Source organism: Saccopteryx leptura, chromosome 2, assembly GCF_036850995.1.
Source record: "Saccopteryx leptura isolate mSacLep1 chromosome 2, mSacLep1_pri_phased_curated, whole genome shotgun sequence".
NCBI classification, from domain to species: Eukaryota; Metazoa; Chordata; class Mammalia; order Chiroptera; family Emballonuridae; genus Saccopteryx; species Saccopteryx leptura.
Window position 1 is genome coordinate 330,640,244 of NC_089504.1, and position 23,617 is coordinate 330,663,860.

The window sequence follows — 23,617 nt, forward strand, 5'->3', positions numbered from 1 at the left end:
AGGTTGCCGGTTCAAAACCCTGGGCTTGCCTGGTCAAGGCACATATGGGAGTTGATGCTTCCTGCTCCTCCCCCCTTCTCTCTCTCTCTCTCTCTCTCTCTCTCCTCTCTATAATGAATAAAATCTTAAAAAAAAAAAACCAACCTTAAAAAAAATTAATTTTAATGGGGTGACATTGATAAATCAGAGTACATATGTTCAGAGAAAACATCTCTAGGTTATTTTGACATTTGATTATGCTGCATTCCCATCACCCAAAGTCCAATTGTCTTCTGTCACCTTCTAACTGGTTTTTTTTGTTCCCCTCCCCTCCCCTAATCCCTTCCCTCTCCTCCCCCCCCCCACCCCATAACCCCCACACTCTTGTCCCTGTCTCTGAGTCTCATTTTTATGTCCCACCTATGTATGGAATCATATAGTTCTTAGTTTTTTCTGATTTACTTATTTTGCTCAGTATAATGTTATCAAGGTCCATCCATGTTGTTGTAAATGATCCGATGACATCATTTCTTATGGCTGAGTAGTATTCCATAGTATATATGTACCAAAACTTTTTAATCCACTTGGACACTTGGGTCCACTGACGGACACTTGGGCTGTTTCCAGATCTTCGCTATTGTGAACAATGCTGCCATAAACATGGGGGTGCATTTCTTCTTTTCATATAGGCTATGGTGTTCTTGGGGTATATTCCTAAAAATGGTATAGCTGGGTCAAAAGGCAGTTTGATTTTTAATATTTTGAGGAATCTCCATACTGTTTTCCACAGTGGCTGCACCAGTCTGCATTCCCACCAGCAGTGCCAACACCATTTATTAAAGAGACTGTCTTTACTTCATTGTATACTTTTTTCTCCTTTGTCAAATATCAATTGACCAAAAAGGTGTGGGTTTATTTCTGAGTTCTCTGTATGCCTGTTCTTAAGCCAATACCAAGCTGTTTCAATTACAATGGCCTTGTAGTATAACTTGATATCAGGAAGTGTGATACCTCCCACTTTGTTCTTCATTTTCAGGATTGCTGAGGCTATTCAGATTCTTTTTTGGTTCCGTATAAATTTTTGGAATATTTGTTCTAGATCTGTGAAGTATACCATTAGTATTTTAGTAGGAATTGCATTGAATCTATAGATTGCTTTGGGTAATATAGACATTTTAATGATGTTTATTCTTCCTATCCATGACCACAGTATATGCTTCCACTTGTATCTTCCTTGGTTTCTTTTTTCAATGTCTTATAATTTTCTGAGTACAGGTCTTTTACTTCCTTGATTAAGTTTACTCTTTGGTTGTTTTTTTTTTATTGCAATAAGTGAAGGGGATTGTTTTCTTAGCTTCTCTGACAGTTTATTGTTAGTGTATCAAAATGCCACTGATTTCTGATTATTAATTTTATATGCTGCCACCTTGCCGAATTCATTTATCAGGTCTTAGTAGTTTTTTGACTGAGACTTTAGGGTTTTCTATGTACAGTATCATGTCATCAGCAAATAATGAAAGTTTCACATCTTCTTTTCCAGTTTGGATGCCTTTTATTTCTTCTTCTTGTCTGATTTTTGTGGCTAGGACTTCCAGAACTATGTTGAATAAGAGTTGTGAAAGGGGGCACCCGTTTTTTTCCTGATCTTAAGGGATTGCTTTTTTTTTTTTTTTTTTTGTATTTTTCCGAAGCTGGAAACGGGGAGGCAGTCAGACAGACTCCCGCATGCGCCCGACCGGATCCACCTGGCACGCCCACTAGGGGGCGATGCTCTGCCCCTCCGGGGCGTCGCTCTGTCGCGACCAGAGCCACTCTAGCACCTGGGGCAGAGGACAAGGAGCCATCCCCAGCGCCCGGGCCATCTTTTGCTCCAATGGAGCCTTGGCTGCGGGAGGGGAAGAAAGAGACAGGAAGGAGAGGGGGAGGGGTGGAGAAGCAGATGGGCGCTTCTCCTGTGTGCCCTGGCCGGGAATCGAACCCGGGACTTCCGCACGCCAGGCCAACGCTCTACCACTGAGCCAACCGGCCAGGGCCTTTAAGGGATTGCTTTTAATTTTTGCCCATTGAATATGATGTTGGCTGTCAGTTTGTCATAGATGGCCTTTATTATGTTGAGGTATGTTCCCTGTATTCCCACTTTGCTCAGAGTTTTGATCATGAATGGGTGCTGGATTTTATCAAATGCTTTTTCTGCATCTATTGAAATTATCATGTGGTTTTTATCCTTCATTTTGTTTATGTTATGAATCACATTTATTGATTTGTAAATATTGTACCAGCATTGCCTCCCCAAAATAAATCCCATTTAATCATGATGTATGATCTTTTTAATGTATTGCTGGATCCAGTTTGCTAATGTTTTCTTGAGAATTTTAGCATCTCTTTTCATCAGGGATTTTGGCCTATAGTTTTCTTTCTTTGTAGTGTTTTTACCTGGTTTTGGAATGAGGATAATGCTTGCCTCATAAAATGAGTTTGGACATCTTCCCTCCTCTTGAATTGTTTGGAATAGCTTGAGAAGGATAGGAGTTAGTTCTTCTTTGAATGTTTGGTAAAATTTGCCTGTGAAGCCAGGACTTGTTTGCTGGTAGTTTTTTCATAACTGTTTCCATTTCATTTATTGTAATTGGTCTGTTTAGGTTTTTTTATTCTTTCAGATTGAGTTTTGGAAGATTGTATGTTTCTAGGAATTTATTCATTTTGTCTAGTCAGTAGTCAGCAAACTCATTAGTCAACAGAGCCAAATATCAACAGTACAACGATTGAAATTTCTTTTGAGAGCCAAATTTTTTAAACTTAAACTATATAGGTAGGTACATTCCTTATCAAGGTAGCGCCCACATGTGGTATTTTGTGAAAGAGCCACACTTAAGGGGCCAAAGAGCTGACCACTAGTAGGTTGTATAATTTTTTGGCATATAGATTCTCGTAGTATTTTTTTACAATCTTTTGTACTTCTGTGGTGTCAGTAAGTTACTTCTCCACTTTCATTTCTACTTTTACTTATTTGGGTCCTCTTTTTTCTTGATGAGTCTGGTTAAAGGTTCGTCAATCTTATGTACTTTTTTAAAGAACCAGTTCTTGGTTTTATTGACCTTTTGTATTTTTTTTTTTAGCCTCTATGTCATTTATTTCCACTCTGATCTTTAAAAATATGAAACTCTTCATGAATTTGCATGTCATCCTTGTGCAGGGGCCATGCTAATCATCTCTGTATTGTTCCAATTTTAGTATATGTGCTGCCAAAGCGAGCACTGGCTTAGTCTCTTAAGAGCTGCAGTTCCCAGCACTTTCCCCACAACAGAACTTGAATGTCCCCACTATGATTGTAATAAGGACCATATCCCATTTGGGCCCTCAGGTACAGATCACTTGTTTTTAAACTCCCTCGTGTTTCTAGCCAATTCCAGGCCCCCATTAAGGGTATCTTCCTTCCCTTCCTCTCTCTAGTGACTACTTTTTGTTTTTTTGTTTTGTTTTTGTTATTTATTTATTTTTTTTTTTTTGTATCCCTCTGAAGCTGGAAACGGGGAGGCAGTCAGACTCCCGCATGCGCCCGACTGGGATCCACCTGGCATGCCCACCAGAGGGCGATGCTCTGCCCATCTGGGGCATTGCTCTGTTGCAACCAGAGCCATTCTAGCGCCTGAGGCAGAGGCCACAGAGCCATCCTCAGCACCCAGGCCAACCTTGCTCCAGTGGAGCCTTGGCTGCGGGAGGGGGAGAGAGAGACAGAGAGGAAGGAGAGGGGTAGGGGTGGAGAAGCAAATGGGCGCTTCTCCTGTGTGCCCTGGCTGGGAATTGAACCCAGGATTCCTGCACACCAGGCCGACGCTCTACCACTGAGCCAACCGGCCAGGGCCTGTTATTGTTGTTTTTGAGAGAGACAGAGAAAGACAGACAGGCAGGAAGGGAGAGAGATGAGAAGCATCAGTTCTTTGTTGTAGACTTTATTTGTTCATTGATTGCTTTCTCCTATGTGCTTTGACCTGGGGGCTCCTTCTGAGCCAGTGACCCCTTGCTCAAGCCAGTGACCTTGGGTTCAAATCAGGTACCTTTGGGCTCAAGCCAGTGACCATGGGATCATTTCGATGATCCCACACTCAAGCCAGCAACCTCGTGGTTTTAAACCTAGGACCTTAGCATCCCAGGCTGATGCTCTATACACTGCGCCATCACCTGGTCAGGCTACTTTTTGTTTTAAATAACCAAGAAACTAACATCAGCCAGAAGCATCAACCAGGGGATTTTATCTATAAGGGCCTCGGGCCAGTAATGAGACACCCTTGGGTGCCACTTGGGAGTCCTATGACAACAGGAAAGATCAGGAGTAAAATGATTATCCAGAACTTTGGAGTTATATTGTTTTCACAAGGTGCCACATGGTACAGAGAATATGGGTGTTGGAGGTCTTTTCAAAGGGGACATTTTACAAGGCAAATGGCTTGCCCAGTCCCCTTTTATGACAGTCTGGTTTTTTTATTTGTTTGTTTTTGTTTTTGCAAGAAAGAGAGAAAGAGACAGGAAGGGACAGATGAGAAGCATGAACTCATAGTTGTGGCACCTTAGTTGTTTATTGATTACTTCTCATATGTGCCTTGATGGGGGTGGGGGTTACAGCTGAGTGAGTGACCCCTTTCTCAAGCCAGTGACCTTGGGATCAAGCAGCTACCTTTGGGCTAAACCTGTAACCATGGGATCATTTTGATGATCCCATGCTCAAGGCAGCAACCTCGCAGTTTTGAACCTGGGACCTTAGCATCCTAGGCAGATTCTCTGTCCACTGCACCACCACCAGTCAAGCAAAACAATCTTAATAACCACTTTTCTTAGGAGGGTATTGAGTATAGTATTGATTTTGAGGTCCCAATATCCAGAGAGGGGCTGGTAAGTGGCTGCCCAAGGGAAATGTCAGGCTCTTCTCATGAGGGTTTGGTGTACAAAACTTCACCTTTGCATTCAAAGTGTCCTGCCTTCCCTGACTTCTTGGAGCTGGGGTTCCTTTACCATGCACAGTAGGCTTCCTGCGTGATCTGCTCTTCATGTATAAACCTGTGATGACAGGAAAAAGCATCCTGAGGGCCCAGGTAGTGCAAGTGGTTTTGGGGTGATGCTGAGTGAGTCCTGAAGAAATTCAGGCTGAGGGCTGTCACCTTGCTAATCTAGACAGCTAAGCACCAGACTTCTGAGCCCAGAAAACCCTTGCAGCTCTTCTGAGGGCCGCCTTGACAAGTCTTGTTGCCGAAATGAAATTCTCAATAGTGTCAATCAGTTTAGTATGCCAGAAGGAAATTCACACCTTTGTTTCTTCCTTCATCCCAAGAGGAGAACTTTTCATACTTGGCTTCTAAAAGCCAAATAGAATGTACTATGGATTTTAATAGAGCCACTGCTCATGTGACTGCAGGCTCTGACTGCGGGCCATTTGGAAGATGTTTGATGGGATGTGATGCAGTGATTACTGTCTTAGAGTATGGATTTATCATTAGAAATGAAGGACATTTTCTAATGGAATTTAGAATTATTTTAGTCTGTGAAGACTGATTGGTTAATGATTTTAAGTGTTGTGTTATAATATTAATGAGAAAACTTTTGTAATAACAAACCTCAATTCTTTCACACTCACCATTTTGTTTTTAGGGAAAGAGTGGTCATAAGGAAGCCACACCTTCGGATTGCAAGCAGATAAATAAAGCGAATGAAAGTGTATCATTAACGAAGGATTCTTTATGCCAGACCCAAATCTCAGACTCACCTGCAGATGCCAGCACACCTGCCGGCCTTTCAGGTAGACTATGTGACTGTTCCCTTGACCTCTCTCATCTTGAAATGCACACATACTCAGCCCTGAGCTCTTGGTTGCACAATTTAAAATTCGCTGGCACTGACCTGTGGTGGCGCAATGGATAAAGCATTGACCTGGAACACTAAGGTTGCTAGTTTGGAACCCTAGGCTTGGCTGGTCAAGGAACATATGGGAGTCGATGCTTCTGCCCCCCCCCCCTTTATATTCTCTCTCTCTCTCTCTCTTTCTCCCTCCTTCTCTCTAAAACGAATAAATAAAATAAAAATAAAGTCAATAAAATTGGCTAGCAAACTAAAGGTGCATTGTTCCTTAGTTCTGTGTCAAATGGAACTGATAATATTTATATTTTGAAAGTCATCTTTCCTTCGCTTTGCCTGCTTTCTACCTTGTTTATTCCCTAATTTACTGAGTGCCTTCTGTGTGCCATGCACTGTGGAAGACCCTGGTGATGAAACAGGGGCCAAGTCAGACAGACAGATACATAGCTCCTGCCCTCCTGGAGCTGTCTGGGAGGGTTTAAGACAAAGGTGCAGGTAACTGTAATTTGAGGTGGAATGTGATTCTGTTCGGAAGAGAGGGGTAAGTGGTATTAACAGTGACTGGTATCTAACTGGAACATGTTGTATTCATATAAAGCCTTTAAAGGAAGGGCTTCAGGGGACTCTGAAAGTGCTAGGATCTGCTGTGGGGAAGGGCATTCAGAGCCGAAAGAACGTGATCAAAGGCCCCTGAGTGGAAAACCCCCAGACAAATACAGGAGAGACATCCCTTAGCAGGTGTGTCGGATGGAGGGGAGCACTGGAGAGGTCCGTGTGCTGGGGAGGCTTCACACATCCTCCTGGAGATAGCAGTGGCAAGGTCAGAGCTGTGTTGTGGGAAAATTGATGAGCTGGGAGATGGAGGTGTTGTGGGCTCATCCTCTGGCAGCTTAGGGAGGCAGGGGTGAGCTCCTGGTATCCTGTCCTGTCTTTGGGGCCAGCTCTCAGAAGGGGCTGATGCTTATCTCTGCAGTGTATATAATTCTAAGTTCCAGAAAACAGCCTGACAATCCATGTCAGTCCAGGTCATCAAAGTCCCATGTTAGCCCAGGTCATCAAAGTCTACTCTAGTCTGATTTCACTGAGGATCAGCATCCTGGTTCACATATAGCTTCTTCAGTCATCAAGTATTGATTGAGGACCTGCCATGCTCCAGTAACATTTCTAGGTATCTGTGACACATCTCTAAAACACACACACACACACACACACACACACACACACACACACACACAGAAAGAAAGAAAAAGGAAAGGAAGACAGACAATGCACAGTAATAGTAATGGCATAGTATGTTAAACAGTAGTTAAATACTGTGAGTACAGAAGAGCAGGGTCAGGGGAATGGCGGTTATAGAGGGATGGGAGAGAGAATGGGAAGGCTCTATATTTAATATCAGGGGTCCCCAAACTTTTTACACAGGGGGCCAGTTCACTGTCCCTCAGACCGTTGGAGGGCTGGACTATAAAAAAAACTATGAACAAATCCCTATGCACACTGCACATACCTTATTTTAAAGTAAAAAAACAAAACGGGAACAAATACAATATTTAAAATAAAGAACTAGTAAATTTAAATAAACAAACTGACCAGTATTTCAATGAGAACTATGCTCCTCTCACTGACCACCAATGAAAGAGGTGTCCCTCCGGAAGTGCGGCGAGGGCCGGATAGATGGCCTCAGGGGGCCGCATGCAGCCCGCAGGCCGTAGTTTGGGGACCCCTGTTTAATATGGTAGTCAGGGTAGGCCTCCTTGAGCAGACATGTTTAGCAATAGGTTTTAAAGTCCAAGCTTTGTTCTTTAGTGGCACAGTGAAGGACAGTGCAGTGGTTTACTTGCCTCATTGTACATATAGAGAAGCTGGAAAAATCTAAAAGTTTGGTATTTTACAACTCAGATGCTGAAAATTTAGAAGCGTCATCTCAGAAGCCCACCGAGGAAAAGGCAGTTACTCCAAGCCCTGAGCAGGTGTTTGCTGAGTGTTCACAGAAGAGGATTTTGGGATTACTGGCAGCCATGTTACCTCCCTTAAAGTCGGTAAGAGGCCAATGGCATTTTCTTTTAAAAAGAGAGGTGGTGTTATACATAGAAAAAGAAGTTTTTGTAAACCATATACTGAAGCTGTCAATAGCAGTCATCTGTGTATCCCTGAGGGTAGGATTATAAATTAGAAGTAGGATTATAAGAGGATACCTGGGAATGTTTATTTTACAATTGATTGCATGTAAGCTATTTGAGAAAAACACTGAGTAATTCCTTTGACCCTACGCCAGCTGAAAATAAAACATGAGGGAATGGAGTCTTTAATTGGTGTTTTTGTATAGGTTTTGTATTGAACTGATTTTTCTCCCTCTTTTAGCAGGATCCCACAGTCCCCCTGATAGACCTGGAGCACGTCCTCCCACTCATGTTTCAGGTTGTCATCTCAAACGCCGGCCACCTAAATGAAACCTACCACCTCACCCTAGGTCTTCTTGGCCAGTTAATCATCCGCCTTTTACCATCAGAAGTAGATGCAGCAGTGATCAAGGTCCTCTCAGCCAAACACAACCTGTTTGCTGCAGGGGACAATTCCATTGTGCCAGATGGCTGGAAAACCACCCATCTGCTCTTCAGCCTGGGAGCTGTGTGTCTGGACAGGTAGCCACCCCCTCTCTACTTCTACCTGGGTATTCATTTCTTTAGGTTAATGGTCTGCTTATTGATTGATTTCAATGCGCTTCAGTGCTGTTGTCTGGGAATCTGTGGTGAAAATAGAATTAGTTTTATTGGCAATGCTGTCAGTAGACATTAAACTGTGCTTAAAACCCACATTCAAACAGCTGTGCAGTCTGGGCACTGTCTGCTGATTCAACTCTCTGGGTGGTTTTTCCCTGAGAACAGTAAGTATAGGTTTTGGAGTTGAAGAAAATAGATCTGTTTTCATTATAAAAGTAATGATCATAATACCAAATTTGTAAAACAGAAATGAAGAATAAAGATCACCCTGGCTTATACCCATATTAATGCATCTGATGCTATTTTAATATATTCCTTCCAACAACAACAAAAAAAGAAGGAAAACTAAATTAAAATAAAAATATATATATTTTCTTCCAAGCTTTTTTTCTGTCATAAATGTACACAAGCTCAACATGTGTGTAACTTTTTATAGAGATTTTTTAAAATGTAGGCTGAATTTATATACAAGTAACATCTTGATTTTTATTCCCCACTTACCATTATATGGAAAGCATCATTCTGGTAATTTTTAAATAACTAATGAACAGCTCTTTGGCATGCTTCTGGGTTTGCCCTGGAGTGTAGTGAGCTTTGCTGGGTTGAGCTTGGATCCTGTGCATAACCACCTAATGGAGCTTTTGCCTTCCAGCCGGGTGGGTTTGGACTGGGCATGCTCCATGGCAGAGATCCTGCGGTCACTCAACAGTGCCCCGTTGTGGCGTGACGTCATTGCCACCTTCACTGACCACTGCATCAAGCAGCTGCCCTTCCAGCTGAAGCACACCAACATCTTCACCCTGCTGGTGCTGGTCGGCTTCCCCCAGGTACATCACTCTGTGGGCCTGGCCACCTCTTTCGGTCTTCATCATACACATCAAAGTCTCTATAGCATATATCTTTGGAATTTTTTTCCCCTCAGTTATATAATTTGCTTGTATAATACTGATATATTTTCAAGATTATGGGATGGTTTGTTTAGCTTGCTTTTTTTTTTTTTTTTTTTTTTTTTTTTTTTTTGTATTTTTCCGAAGCTGGAAATGGGGAGAGACAGTCAGACAGACTCCCACATGTGCCCGACTGGGATCCACCCGGCACGCCCACCAGGGGCGATGCTCTGCCCCTCCGGGGCATCGCTCTGTTGCGACCAGAGCCGCCACTCTAGCGCCTGGGGCAGAGGCCAAGGAGCCATCCCCAGCGCCCGGGCTATCTTTGCTCCAATGGAGCCTTGGCTGCAGGAGGGGAAGAGAGAGACAGAGAGGAAGGAGAGGGGGAGGGGTGGAGAAGCAGATGGGCGCTTCTCCTGTGTGCCCTGGCTGGGAATCGAACCCGGGACTTCTGCACACCAGGCCGACGCTGTACCACTGAGCCAACCGGCCAGGGCCTTTTTTTTCTTTTTTACACACACGAGAGAGAGGGACAGACAGGGAGACAGGCTAGAAGGGAGAAAGATGAGAAGCATCAATTTTTCATTGCAGCATCTTAGTTGTTCATTAATGGCTTTCTTATATGTACCTTGTCTCAGAGGGGCTCCAGCAGAGCGAGTGACCCCTTGCTCAAGCCAGCGACCATGGGGTCGTGTTTATGATCCCACGCTTAAGCCAGCGCCCTTGGGGTTTCAAACCTGTATCCTCAACATCCCAGGCCAACGCTCTATCCACTGCGCCACCACTTAGTCAGGCTTAACTTGCATTTTCAACAATTTAGTTATTTGATTCATTTTGTTAGCCAGTAGTTGGCTTTGAATAATAGTAACTGTAATATAGTAAATTACAAAGCACTTCAGAATACAATTGTTTTTCACTTTGGCATTCATCCTGATCTCATTTTTAATCTTTATATCTCAACTGGTTGGGACAAAGAGGATTTGAAATCATGGCTTCTTCATTCAGCAAAACACTTAAACTAGTTCTGTGCCAGGCCTCTGTCGGGCTCTGGCCTTGGAGATGAGAAGAACCCTATCCCTGAGTGCTTGTTGAAGTCAGAGGCACAAGCAGAAGGGGCTGGGCTGTTGTCTTACTGAGTACTCTTTCCTGTCTCTCTGTGCTATTTTTTTATTATTATTCATTTTAGAGAGGGGAGAAGGTGAGAGAGAGAGAGAGAGAAGAGGGGGAGGAACAGGAAGCATCAACTCCCATATGTGCCTTGAGTGGGCAAGCCTAGGGTTTTGAACCAGTGACCTTAGTGTTCCAGGTCGATGCTTTATGTACTGCACCCCACAGGTCAGGCTCTGTGTGCTATTGAGTTGTTTTTTCTGTCTCTCTCTTTCATGTTCTAGGTTCTATGTGTGGGGACCCGCTGTGTTTATATGGATAATGCCAATGAGCCACATAATGTGATCATCTTGAAGCACTTTACTGAGAAAAACAGGGCTGTGATCGTTGATGTCAAAACTCGGAAAAGGAAAACAGGTCCCAAGCATAATTATTTCTTTTAAAAATGGGAGAAAGCTGTCTCACCTCTGCATATTCTGAAATCAATGAAGATACCTTGGTTCTTGCTGCTGTGTGTGGTTAATTTACAAAACAAGTTACGGATCCCTGAGCTTCTTTTTCCTTCTTTGAAACAATGATTATTGGGATAAATTTGAAGGCCCTCTCTACCTCCCTTCTCCCTTCCCTTTTCCTTCCCTCTCCCTTCCTTCTTCCTCTATCCTGTCACCCTCTCTCTCCCTTCTCTGTGGCATTCTACCCCATAAATTTTAGTTGCTTTGATTTCCTGAACACTACTAACCTCTGTCTCCTCAATTCATTGAGCTGCTGGACTCTGCTTGCATTTTCACTACCTGCTCTGCAGCCTAGAAATTATCTCCAGATAATGAGAGCTACTGGAGGGCTCACGTGGTTTATACCCCTTCTCTCAGGGATCATAGTCCTGTACCACATGTTGTCCAGTGTCTGCAAACCATTGTTTCATAAATTTTCAGTGTTCTGGTTGTTTGAGGTAGAAGAGTAAATTTGATCCCTCTTTCTTAGTCTTGCTTAAAAGTGGAAGTCTCTCATGTGTACTGCATTTAAGAGCTTTCTTTAACCACCTTTATCTTATTTTTGGAGAAACTTGTTTGTGCACAGTAGTAGGAATGTGAATTTCCTTTTTCAGTTGCATGGTGACTAGGTGGTCCAGTACCATTTTTGTACTTACCTGCAAGCTGGGCTTAAAAATATTGGCTAAGTTTGAAGACAGGAGATTTGTGTTTTGGGGGTTGTGGTTCTTGCTTCAGCAAGGCACATTATTGAGGAAGAAACTTATAGCTGCAGGAGGCATTAACTGTACTTTTGGTGCCTTCTTTTCCCATCTGACATCATCCTTCAGTGAAGGACTACCAGCTGGTCCAGAAAGGAGGAGGACAGGAATGCAGTGACTCTCAGACCCAGCTGAGCCAATATTCCCAGCACTTTGCCTTTATCGCCAGTCACCTTCTGCAGACCAGCATGGACAGCCACTGTCCTGAAGCAGTGGAAGCAACTTGGGTCCTGTCCCTGGCCCTCAAAGGATTATATAAAACACTAAAGGTAATGGTGAACCTCTCCCATTTGCTACCTAATCTGGCTATAATTTAACATCTACAGGGCATTAACTAGAAGGAAATACCATCTAATTTCAATGGATGCTTAACCATAAGATTCTGATTATTTTAAGAAATGGTTGGGGCCTTGCACAAGAATAACTTTAAAGAAGAAACATAATTTTCTTGATAATTGGTTTTCTGTAGTACTGTTTTATGGAACCAGGCACTACTGCCTAATGGGCACATAACCTTGGAAGATTAAAAGAAAAATGAACCAAATGTTTTCTCACTTCCCTTGGAACCACAGCTCTTTCTGGTTCATCATCAGAAAAGATGAAGGAAAAAGACGGGGGCTAGCATCCTACAGGGTCTTTGAGCAGTAGGTTTGTCCGTTGGGGAGGGAGGAGGCAGACAGGTTAGAGCTGGGCGATGACTGGTGTGGGGATGAGAAGCCTTAGCTTATGGGAACTCAGTTCTTCTGCTCTCTGAGGGGCATGAATGGGGAGGAAGGGATCACTTTCAGTATGGCCTTCCCAGCAGAACTAGTCATAAAAGAAGGATATCATCTGAAAAGTGTGTAAGTTACTTGACTTTGGCAGCACTGGCGAGGAAGCATGGAAAGTATCAAGCACCACAGTGAGACCAGACTAGATGGCATTTCTGCTCTGGTCCAGCCCTGAGTTTGTAGTTTTAGGATTGACACTACACATCCGCTGTTTGTTGATATCATGGCATTTACCACAACCTGCTATGGTTTTGGTTGTTTACATTATAGTAGGCAAGAGAAAATAAACTTCCTGAGGACACAAACCATTTCTGTCTTTGAATCCTTTATTCTGTGAAGGTTTTGAGCACCAAGTGCCAGATGGAACTGAGTATGTAGTTTTGAACTAGAAAGCAGGTCCCTGCTTTTATGGAGCTTACAGTCTAAATTGTAAGCGAGACAGCAAGAAGCCTGCAAGGAAAACTATCATGAGTCAGAAAAAGCCTTTCTGAGAAGATAAAATTTGAGGTGATAGATAAGGAGTCTAGGCAGAGCATTGCATTTTGGGAGAGTAACAAACTCCAGGAACAGGCATGGTTGTCAGGGAGCAGAAAGAACACCTCCAGGGATTCAGGATAGTGTAGAAGAACCAGACTGGACTACAGAAGCAGGCAGGGAGCCTGTAGGACCTTGTCAACCATGACTAGGAACTTGGATTTTAGTTTAAAGAGCAGTGTGAAGCTTTTGGAAGGTAGCAAATAGATGAGGAACGTAAAACCACTGTTCTTAGCAGCATAGGACTTAGCACATAGAAGGTACTAGGTTTCAGAAATATTTGTTGAGTGAATGAACAGATATAGGTTATGGCTAATGTTCAGAGTTTTACCCTTCCTGCTGACTCCTCACTTAAGGGTGACCTTGGGCCACTGGCTGAGACCAGTTTCTGAAGGAGACTTGTTTCTCCCTAGTAACCCTTACCTTCCTCATTCTGAGGCAGTTGTAAAGCATTCTTTTTCTGTTCGGCAGACTCATGATTTTGAAGAGACCCATGCTACCTTCTTTCAGACTGATTTGCTGAAGCTGCTGGTGAAAAGGTGCAGCAAAGGGACTGGCTTCAGTAAAACGTGGCTGCTCCGGGACCTGGAAGTAAGGGATAAAGGTGGCCCCTCCTGCTGCTAACTGGTGCAGATTTGCCAGCCTGGGAGTTAGGCTCATCAGATAGTTATAGCTGTTCTTCTTGTGCACTCTCATTCTTCAGTTGTCAAAACTGTCTTACCTTCCCTTTTGGAAATAGGAATATGATACCTGTCCTCCCTTGTCAGGGAAAATGAATTTTTTGTTTGTTCAAAGGACACTGGAAAAGAAGTACTTTATGGAAACATTATGTCTTGATAATAAAGTGTTCCCTTGAATTATTATTTCCCTTTAAAGTTCCTTTGAGCTAAAATCAGTTTCTAAATCTGTCATCACTTTTATTTTTGTAGGATGCTAGTTGATAACTCTCATTCTATTACTATTCCCCATAGGCCTTAGATTGTTCTTAATAGAACATGGTTCGCTGTGGAGTTTCTGTACCAAGTGCCAGCTTCAGGTCCAGGAAGGGCTGCTGCTCTTTGGGAGTGCTCAGCCGGCCTTTCTCAGTCCCACAGAGGCCTGCACTTGAAGAAACAGCTCGCAGTTGAAACAGAGGATTTGGTTAGGTTTTCAGAAAATATACTGAAACATATTAATTGATAACCTGGAGAAGATTTGAGCTCTTGTTCTTAGGGAATATTTTAAATTAAATGTTTTTATTATTCCAGTAATAGAATCACATTGCAGAAAATTTGAAAAAAAGAAAGAAAAACTCAATTTTACCCCCCAAACACAGCTACCATTAGTATTCTGTGTATTTCTTTATTCGGTTTTTTCTTCTGTATCTGTAATAGGTAGATCGATAGATAGATTGATTGATTTAGGTTGCACAATTAGCATGGTATTCAGATAAATTGAGGTCACCTGATAACCATTTTTCTAATTTGTTAGTTTTCATAACCATCATTTTTAATGGTTCCATATGATGTGTACAGGTGTTTCAATTTTTTGGCATCATTAATGCTTCATGAATATAACTTTTTATGTATTTTACATTATTCCTCAAAGATGAGTTACTGGGTCAGAGACTACAAACATTTTTATAGTTCGTTAGGTAAATAATTCACCTTCTTATATCATATGCAACCATTAAAAATTGTGGTTATAAAAACTAGCAACTTAGAAAAATGTCTATCAGGTGATCTCAGTTCACCAAAATGCATTCTAAAAGGATAGTATCAATTTAAACTATCAGGGGCAAAGTTAATAAACACAAAGTTCCCTTATAGTTTTAGTTAGCATTTATTTGATTACAAGTACAATTGAACATGTTTTCATGTTTCTTTACTAATTTTCCATTCTTTTTTGTGAACTCTGACATCTTTTAAAAAGTTAAGTCAAATAGTTTCTACCCCTTGAGGGTTAAAGATATGTGTAATTGTCTTACCTACTAAACACTCACTTTCCTGCCCTGCATAAATTTCTTTCTATGTAGATTTTGTCCATCATGCTATACTCCTCAAAAAAGGAGATCAACACCTTGGCTGAGCGTGGAGACTTGGAGCTAGATGAACGAGTGGACCAAGAGGAGGAGGTGGAACGGTCAGTCAGCAGCCCGAGTGAGCCAGAGCAGAAGAAACTAGACCCTCTCGAAAGCCTGGATGAGCCTACCAGAATTTGTTTCTTGGTATGTTCTTGGGTCATGGTGTGGGCACAGAAATAGAATTTAAGGAATGGATTCTTTTTGGCTTGGATCATGGTTTTACCCTCCACATGAAAATGCTTCAGTCTGATGTCCTGAAAATTTACTTCATAAAGAATTAATCTGCCTGACCATGCGGTGGTGCAGTGGATAGAGCATCAGACTGGGACGCAGAGGACCCAGGTTCGAAAACCCAAGGTCGCTGCTTGAGTGTGGGCTCATCCAGTTTGAACCCATGCTCACCAGCTTGAGTGCGGGGTCACTGGCTTGAGCTTGGGATCATAGACATGACCCCATGGTCGCTAGCTTGAGCCCAAAGATTGCTGGCTTGAAGCCCAAGGTCGCTGGCTTGAACCCAAGGTCACTGGTTTGAGCAAGGGTTCACCTGCTCTGCTGTAGCCCCTTGGTCAAGACCATATGAGAAAGCAGTCAGTGAACAACTAAGGTGCCATAACAAAGAATTGATGCTTCTCATCTCTCCCTTCCTGTCTGTCTGACCCTATCTGTCCCTATATGTCCTTCCCTCTGTCTCTGTCACACATACACACACACACACACACACACACACACACACACACACACACAAAAAAAAAAGAATCGATCTGTATTGTACAGCACGGATTCTGAAGAATGGAAAGGCCCTTACCATAGTAGTTCTTAATATTTTTGGTTCATGGACCCAAAGGCTTTAGATCTTTTCTCCTATAAACTACACATTCAAATATACATGTAAAATTTGGCATGTAATTTCCAGGCCCATCCATAAATCCCCAAATCAGTTTCTCAGACATACTGTTTTACTTTCCCTGGATAATCCACTGTTCCTCAGATTGATATGAAAATGGGTGAGGGCTTGAGCTCAAAGGGTCTAACTATATGAAGTGTAAAACAGTATGGGATGGATGTCAGAAAAACAAGTACAGTTTTTTTTAAAAAAAATTAGAAGAAAGTACAATATACTTAGATTTATGTGCCAGTTGTCTAACTTGAGTGTGAGGTAGCTACAGAGAAGCTAGCAATGAATATAGTGTGGTGGATAATTATTGACTATTAGGGTTGCATTCTGTTAACATATTTCTTTTGGTGCTTCTATGTTTTATATTTTTCCTTTGAATTTAGAATAGTAATGCAAATTTTACAATCCATGTTTTAGGGCTTATAATTTTATATGCTTTAGTTCCTCATATGATCTTAAATTATAACCTGTGCTAACTGGATAAAATAATTATTTTACCACTTTTGAGTTTAGATTATGGATAATATGTTAGAGCACATTAAATTGTCTCTCTACCACTTCCTCTCCATGGCCTGCAGATGGCTCACGATGCCCTCAATGCCCCTCTGCACATCCTCCGGGCCATATACGAACTGCAGATGAAAAGGACGGATTCCTTCTTCCTGGAAGTTCAGAAAAGGTAAGGGGCATTTAGATGCAGCTGACGTGTAGTGAGTATGAGAACACATGAGGGCAGAACGTTGTTAATCTCCTCAACTAGAGCTGGAGAAAAACTCCTGATAGGCCAAGAAGCAGGAGTGGAACTGGCTTTTAGTTCTTCATAAGCTGATGTGAAAATTGGCTGTACTGCCTGGCCAAGTGGTGGCGCAGGGATAGAGCATCAGCCTGGGACGCAGAGGACCCAGGTTCGAAACCGGGAGGTCACCAGCTTGAATGTAAGCTCACCAGCTTGAGCATGGGGTGACTGGCTTGGGAATGGGATCATAGACATGACCCCATGATCACTGGCTTGAGCCCAAAGATCACTGGCTTGAGCAAGGGGTCACTTGCTCTGCTGTAGCCCCCAGTCAAGGCACATATGAGAAAGCAATTGTTGAACAACTAAGATACCACAACAAAGACTTGATGCTTCTCATCTCGCTCCCTTCCTGTCTGTCCCTATCTGTCCTTCTCTCTGACTCTCCCTGTCAAAAAAAAAAAAAATTGGCTGTGATATACTGCATGGATTGTCTTGAATTGTGTTGTATGTTCCTTTGGAAAAACTTACATTTACAGTTTGCTTCTGAGAGTAAACTCATTATGGATGTAGAAATGGAGACAGATACCAAGGTTTCTCTTGTATATCAGTCATCCCAGGGAGCAAGCAATGCAGAGTGGATGCAGAGCCTTCTTTTCAAAAGTGTTATTTTGTTTGTTTATTATTTTACCACTGCATATTCATGTATTTTCTTCAAGAATTATTATAAAATTAACAATATTTCCTTTCTCTTGGACAGGAAATTCAGAGCGAGTTCTTGGGCCCAGCTTTTAAATTTATGTAGAACTTTAGCTATCTGCAACTAATATCCTCTATCCCCATATCCTAGTTTTGACTAACTATTCTAATTTATATCCAATTCCAACTTGATGTTTCTTTTATTTTTTATTTCATATTTCTATTTTCCCATACATATTTCTTATATATTCTCTCAAATCCTCTGTGAGATGAAGCAGAGTTGCATCAGTTAGGGCACAGCCTAATAAGCTGCTGTAACTAAGAAACTCAGAAATGTCATGGGTCAAGGAAGATAGAATTTGTTTTTCCTCTGAGGGAACAGTCTAGGGATAGACAGCAGTCCAGGGTGAGTGGGCAGCTCTCTTCCACAAACTGACCCACTTTGGTCTCATTTGTGTGGTCAGAGCTGACTCACTCACACCACCTCTCTGTTCCAGTGCAGAGGAGAGGGGGAAAGTGGGGAAGGGAACGCCTCCTTAGTGCACTTGTCTGAGGGTGGGTTTTAGAAGTGGCACATATGACCTCCCTAGCCTCCCATTAGTAAGAACCTAAGTTCTAGCTGCAAGGGGGTGGGAACCATGTCTCTTGCTGGCTGATTTTGTATCTTGCTAAAACTTCAGGGAACTTTGTTCTAAAAGAAAGGAGGGATGGATCCTGAGGGACAATTTGCATTCTCTGCCACAAGGCATATATGTGCACATCTGTGTGCATGAGTATAAATGAACACTGTGAATCTAGCTTGCAAAATATGGAAAGTAACAGTGTAATTGCAAAGTAACAGAAATAACTCTGATCAACATTTCTGACAAGTTTCACTGCAGGTTAAACTCTTGCCTTGCTCAATAACTTACATACTCAACTCTGTGTTTCTTCTTTCAAGATTTGATGGCGATGAGCTCACCACAGATGAAAGGATACGGACGCTGGCTCAGAAGTGGCAACCCAGTAGGAGTCTGAGACTGGATGAGCAGAGTGCCAAAGCTGTGGATACAGACATGATTATCTTACCGTGCTTGGTATGTCGCCTCCACCTTGGAAACAAAATGTCTGTCCCTGACTCCCACCCTACCCCCAATTGTGAGAAGGGTAGGCCTCTGTAATGGTGGTGTCTTTGGGTTTGCAGTCCCGGCCCACACTCTGCGACAAGGCCACTGCTGAATCCAACCCCGTGACCCAGAAGCTGATCTCCAGCACAGAGAGTGAACTGCAGCAGAGCTACGCCAAGCAGCGCCGTAGCAAGAGCGCCACCCTCCTGCACAAGGAGCTGAACTGCAAGAGCAAGAGGGCTGTCCGGGACTACCTTTTCCGTGTGAATGAGGCCACAGCCATCCTGTATGCCCGCCACGTGCTCGCATCCTTGCTCGCTGAGTGGCCTAGGCACGTGCCAGTGAGTGAGGACATCCTGGAGCTAAGTGGCCCTGCCCATATGACCTACATTTTTGATATGTTCATGCAACTGGAAGAAAAGCACCGGTGGGAGAAGGTAATTGAGCAGGCCAAGCTGGTCACTTCTCCCACTTGCTCCTCCTCTGTCCCTTCCCCACCCCCACCCCCAGTGTTTGAACAAAATTTCTCTAGCAAGTGCCTTTGGGAGCGAGCTTACCTGTGTGGCTTTAGGACTCCCAGACAGGTGTGAATGCAACACAGGCAGGATAGGGTCACTGTTGAACTTTCCCAAGTACTGGCCTAGAGCTGAGTTCTCAGCCTTAGGACAGACTTGGTGCTCGGAATAATGACCTCATGAAACCTGTCTTTGCAGTTCTTCCTTTTTGTTTTCACACTTTGGAATCTAACTCTTTTTGTTAGCCTGTCTCTTCTTGTGTCCCCCAGCATCTCACTTAGTGTGAAGCCCAGGGGACAGGATTAATTACAACTCTGATTCCCTGTTTCCATAATACAGGAAGACTTCCAGGATGGTTTGTGTCTTCTCTTTTCAACCATCGTTCCTAAAATGTCTACCTCAGGTCAGATACTGTGCCAGCACTTACACTTGTGTTGCATTGCAATCCAGAGGTGAAGAAATCAAGCTGGGAGGCTTCTGCAAGGCTTCCCGCTTCCGGGCAGCAGACATGGGGCTCATCTGGGTCTGCAGTCTCTTAAGTCCAATGCTCTGATTTTAGGTTCAGTTTTGACAGGTAGAGGCCATTTTTTATTTTATTTTTTATTTTTTATTTTTTTTTATTTTTATTTGTTTTTGTATTTTTCTGAAGCTGGAAACGGGGAAGCAGTCAGACAGACTCCCGCATGCGCCCGACCGGGATCCACCCGGCACGCCCACCAGGGGGCGATGCTCTGCCCATGCGGGGTGTCACTCTATCGCGACAGAGCCACTCTAGCGCCTGGGGCAGAGGACAAGGAGCCATCCCCAGCGCCCGGGCCATCTTTTGTTCCAATGGAGCCTCGGCTGCGGGAGGGGAAGAGAGAGACAGAGAGGAAGGAGGGGGGGGGGAGAAGCAGACAACCCTGTGTGCCCTGGCCGGGAATCGAACGCTCTACCACTGAGCCAACCGGCCAGGGCCTATTTTCTTTTTAAATCAAATCTTCAACTTGGTCTTTTAAAGCAGTGCTGGGTTAGCTATCTTTCACAGGTCTCGAAGCATCTCTTCTACCTCCTACTGTGTAGACATGAAGGATCCACATAGCAGAAAAGGGTTTAGAACTCAGGGACCCTAGGCACTGTCTCTGGCCAAACTAGAAAGTTTTATCACCACCTTCCCAGTTTCCAAATGCAGGTAGTAAGCCATACTTACTACCTTCTTCATCCATATCCTGTCCTCTCGCTACACACCTACACGCATGCACGCACACAGTACATGAGGATTCATTAGAATTTATCCTCTAACCCTTAATTTGCCTATCTCATTAGAATACCACTCATTTCTAAGTCCCTGAGATCCTTTCACAGCCTCACAGCCTTGGAATGGCTGGCATGTCACTTCTCATTTGGAAGTGATAAAAGGAAGGAATTTAGCCCCTGCTAGTCACCGTCTTGAACATGCCCTCCCCTTATTGTTGCCCCATGGAGCTGCTAATCCTGTACCTCAGTCTGGGCCTTTATTCCATTGTGCTGTAGTTGTGTATCTGCATGTCTATCCCCCTGCTGGGCTCAGGACTCTTCAGGGACCAGGACCCTCTCTGGTTAGTCCTGTTGGTTCTTTCAGACCTCCTTCAAGAAGAATTGTTCTGAAAGTGCTGCAGTGTCGTGGTTTACAGCAAGGGCCCCTTCCATTGAGAGCTGGCTGGTAGGGTGGCTTGAGGGACTAGGGGCAGGGTGCAGGATACCAGCCCCTTTGGAAGGGTCTTGGGTTGAAATAGACTCTCCCTTCTTCCTGAAGGGGCAGCTCCACAGCCCTGCCACTGGCAGGCCTTGACATTCCCTGCCTCGTGTCCCGCCAGATTCTGCAGAAGGTGCTCCAAGGCTGCCGAGAAAACATGCTGGGGACCATGGCCCTGGCTGCCTGCCAGTTCATGGAGGAGCCAGGAATGGAGGTGCAAGTGAGAGAGTCGAAACACCCATATAACAACAACACCAACTTTGAGGTAAGGCCCAGGGTTGGCCAGGCTCGCCCAGCCTCAGGGTGTGCAGCTGTCAGGACCCACAGGGTTGCTGGGAGCAAGAATCTCATTGCCTCCCAAGCAGCTCTTCTCCTCTGGTTAGCCCTCACTGGGAAAGTGCTTAGTGAGTCTAGCTGCAGTCTGCCTCCCTAAAGCCTGAGATCTTGTACAACCAAGTGTTCTCTTACCCTGACCTTGTTTTAATAGACAACAGTGGGCCACTGGCCCTGGAGGAAAGTGTACTTTTCCTACAGCAAGGTCCTTGGAGTGGATCCTTGGTGTCTTCCAGCAGTGGGTCTGAGTGTGGGTTTGGGTTCAGCCCTTACTCTACTTGTCTCCTGATGACCTGGCATACCTTGGGGACTACACCCCTTTGTATAATGACTCAGAACTGAAAGGCCTTATCTTTTCCGTCCTTAACTTTGTACCTGGACAGGGGGAGGTAGGAGTTTGCATTTCTTTAGCCCTGCTCAAATGTTGGGGGTGGCAAGGCATACACTTCTGAGGGTCCAGCATCCTATCACAACAGTGGTGGATGACAGAGAAACTTGTGTAGAACCTGGGTATTGCTCAGCTGAGATTCTGTTTTGCGGAAATGTAAACCTCCTTACTTTCTTCCTTCTAACCTCTCCATGTTCCTGGGTCCAGTCCAACTCCCCCAGCCCTGTGTAGGCACATTAGTGAGTTACCAAGTTCTACCCCAAAGAGGGTCACCTTATCTTCACCCTGACTCTCCTCCCCTTCTCTGGCCTCCTCACTCTTCCACTACTGGCCTTGCCACAGCCTGGCCTGGCTTCACACAGCTGTCAGAATGCTCCTCACATGACACCAAACCTGAGGCTTTCTCCTGCTTACGGCTTTTCCAGAGCTCTTGCCACTCAAAAGTCTAAACACCTTATTTAGTGCACCAGGCTTTCACATATGTTCCTGCCAGTCTCTCCAGGGTCACATGTTACCCCTGTCCCACCGCCCAAGAGTACCGACTCACAAAGTTCACCCTTTATCCTAGCCATAGCTCCTTGCTGTTCCCTAAACACATCAGACTTTCCAGAGCTGTTCCATTTGCCTGAAGTGTAACCCCATACAGTCATATCCCCTTTTCACCTTGTTTCCTGCCAGTCGTCCTTTTCTGACAAGCCCCTCCTGTCCTCATCATTCTTCAAAACAACCCAGACATCCTTTTGCTGTGACTCTTTCTACTTTCCCCTTCTCCTCCAAGTGAAGCCTGCCTGCCATGCCCCAGTCTGCACAGGTGTCGTTGCTACTGTGTGTGCAGCCCATGCGCACACTCCCTGTTTGGCTAGGCCTGGCTCCTGGCAGGCAGGGTTGGGACTCACTCATTCTTATAGCCTCAGTTTCAGTCACAGGACTTAGCATGAGGTAAGCCCTCAGTTACTGACCAGTAATGACAAAAGTGTTCTCATTTCCCCTCCCTAGGATAAAGTCCACATTCCTGGTGCAATCTACCTCTCAATCAAATTTGATTCTCAGTGCAATACAGAGGAAGGCTGTGATGAATTAGCCATGTCCAGCAGCAGTGACTTTCAGCAGGATCGACACAATTTCAGTGGGTCTCAACAGAAATGGAAAGATTTTGAGCTTCCAGGTATACTTAGTTATCTTCCCCCCCCCCCCCCCCCCCGCAAGAGAGAGAGAGAGAGGAACAGACAGGGACAGACAGGAAGGGAGAGAGATGAGAAGCATCAATTCTTTGTTGCGGCACCTTAGTTGTTCATTGATTGCTTTCTCATATGTGGACACTGGGGAGCTCCAGCTAAGCCAGTGACTTTGGGCTCAAACCAGCGACCTTGGGCTTCAAGCCAGCGACCATGGAGTCATGTCTATGATCCCCTGCTCAAGCTAGTGACCCACACTTAAGCTGTTGAGCTCACGCTCAATCCGAATGAACCCACACTCAAACCGATGACCTTGGGGGTTCAAACCTGGGTCCTGAGTGTCCCAGGTGAGTGCTCTACCCACTGCGTCACTGCCTGATCAGGCTATACTTGCTTATATCGACTCTTAATGTTAAGTTTTAAATGTAATACAAGGGAAATTATAGGAGGATTTAAAACCAGGTTTATTATATTTCATCAGAAATGCCTCATTTGCTGTCATTCCCTGTTACTGCACTGTCCTGACCTGTCTATGATTTTTATGTGACCCAGGTGATACTCTATATTACCGCTTCACCTCTGACATGAGCAACACTGAGTGGGGCTACAAGTTCACTGTGACGGCTGGACACCTGGGCCGATTCCAGACAGGTGTGTGCCTCTCTCTTGCTGTTTGCATAAGCTCCCTGCCAGGGACACACTGTGGGTGTAAGTGCCATTATGTCATTGATCTTTGTTAAAATCAAAGCAGCTACTTTTCTCTAAGAATACCACAAATTTGTCTCACAAACCCCACATTTGTCACTCTTGAATATGTCTTAGTTGGTTAGTTGTAAACCTGAATGGCCAGAGAGAAGACCACCTAAGAAAGACACTTGTTCTTTTAGAATTTGCTAGGGCATTT

General features: G+C 44.1%; 1 protein-coding gene and 1 non-coding gene across 3 annotated transcripts in view; one reads left to right on the forward strand and one right to left on the reverse strand.

Annotated features, from left to right (window-relative positions):
* The window catches only part of ZZEF1 (zinc finger ZZ-type and EF-hand domain containing 1), a 130,135-nt gene that overhangs the window by 97,428 nt on the left and 9,090 nt on the right, over window positions 1-23,617 (forward strand). Inside the window, exons 38-51 of one of the 2 annotated variants that reach the window (XM_066363407.1) lie at window positions 5,620-5,767; window positions 7,723-7,862; window positions 8,185-8,465; window positions 9,196-9,370; window positions 10,822-10,954; window positions 11,856-12,055; window positions 13,562-13,681; window positions 15,105-15,296; window positions 16,626-16,726; window positions 18,423-18,558; window positions 18,666-19,025; window positions 20,939-21,082; window positions 22,535-22,703; window positions 23,266-23,364. In XM_066363407.1, the coding sequence (XP_066219504.1) occupies window positions 5,620-5,767; window positions 7,723-7,862; window positions 8,185-8,465; window positions 9,196-9,370; window positions 10,822-10,954; window positions 11,856-12,055; window positions 13,562-13,681; window positions 15,105-15,296; window positions 16,626-16,726; window positions 18,423-18,558; window positions 18,666-19,025; window positions 20,939-21,082; window positions 22,535-22,703; window positions 23,266-23,364 (2,398 nt within the window). The remainder of the gene's footprint in view (window positions 1-5,619; window positions 5,768-7,722; window positions 7,863-8,184; window positions 8,466-9,195; window positions 9,371-10,821; window positions 10,955-11,855; window positions 12,056-13,561; window positions 13,682-15,104; window positions 15,297-16,625; window positions 16,727-18,422; window positions 18,559-18,665; window positions 19,026-20,938; window positions 21,083-22,534; window positions 22,704-23,265; window positions 23,365-23,617) is intronic. The other variant, XM_066363408.1, reaches the window with a different exon arrangement.
* On the reverse strand, window positions 3,128-3,234 carry LOC136396417 (U6 spliceosomal RNA). The gene has a single exon (XR_010749704.1). It is a non-coding gene; the product is annotated as a U6 spliceosomal RNA (small nuclear RNA).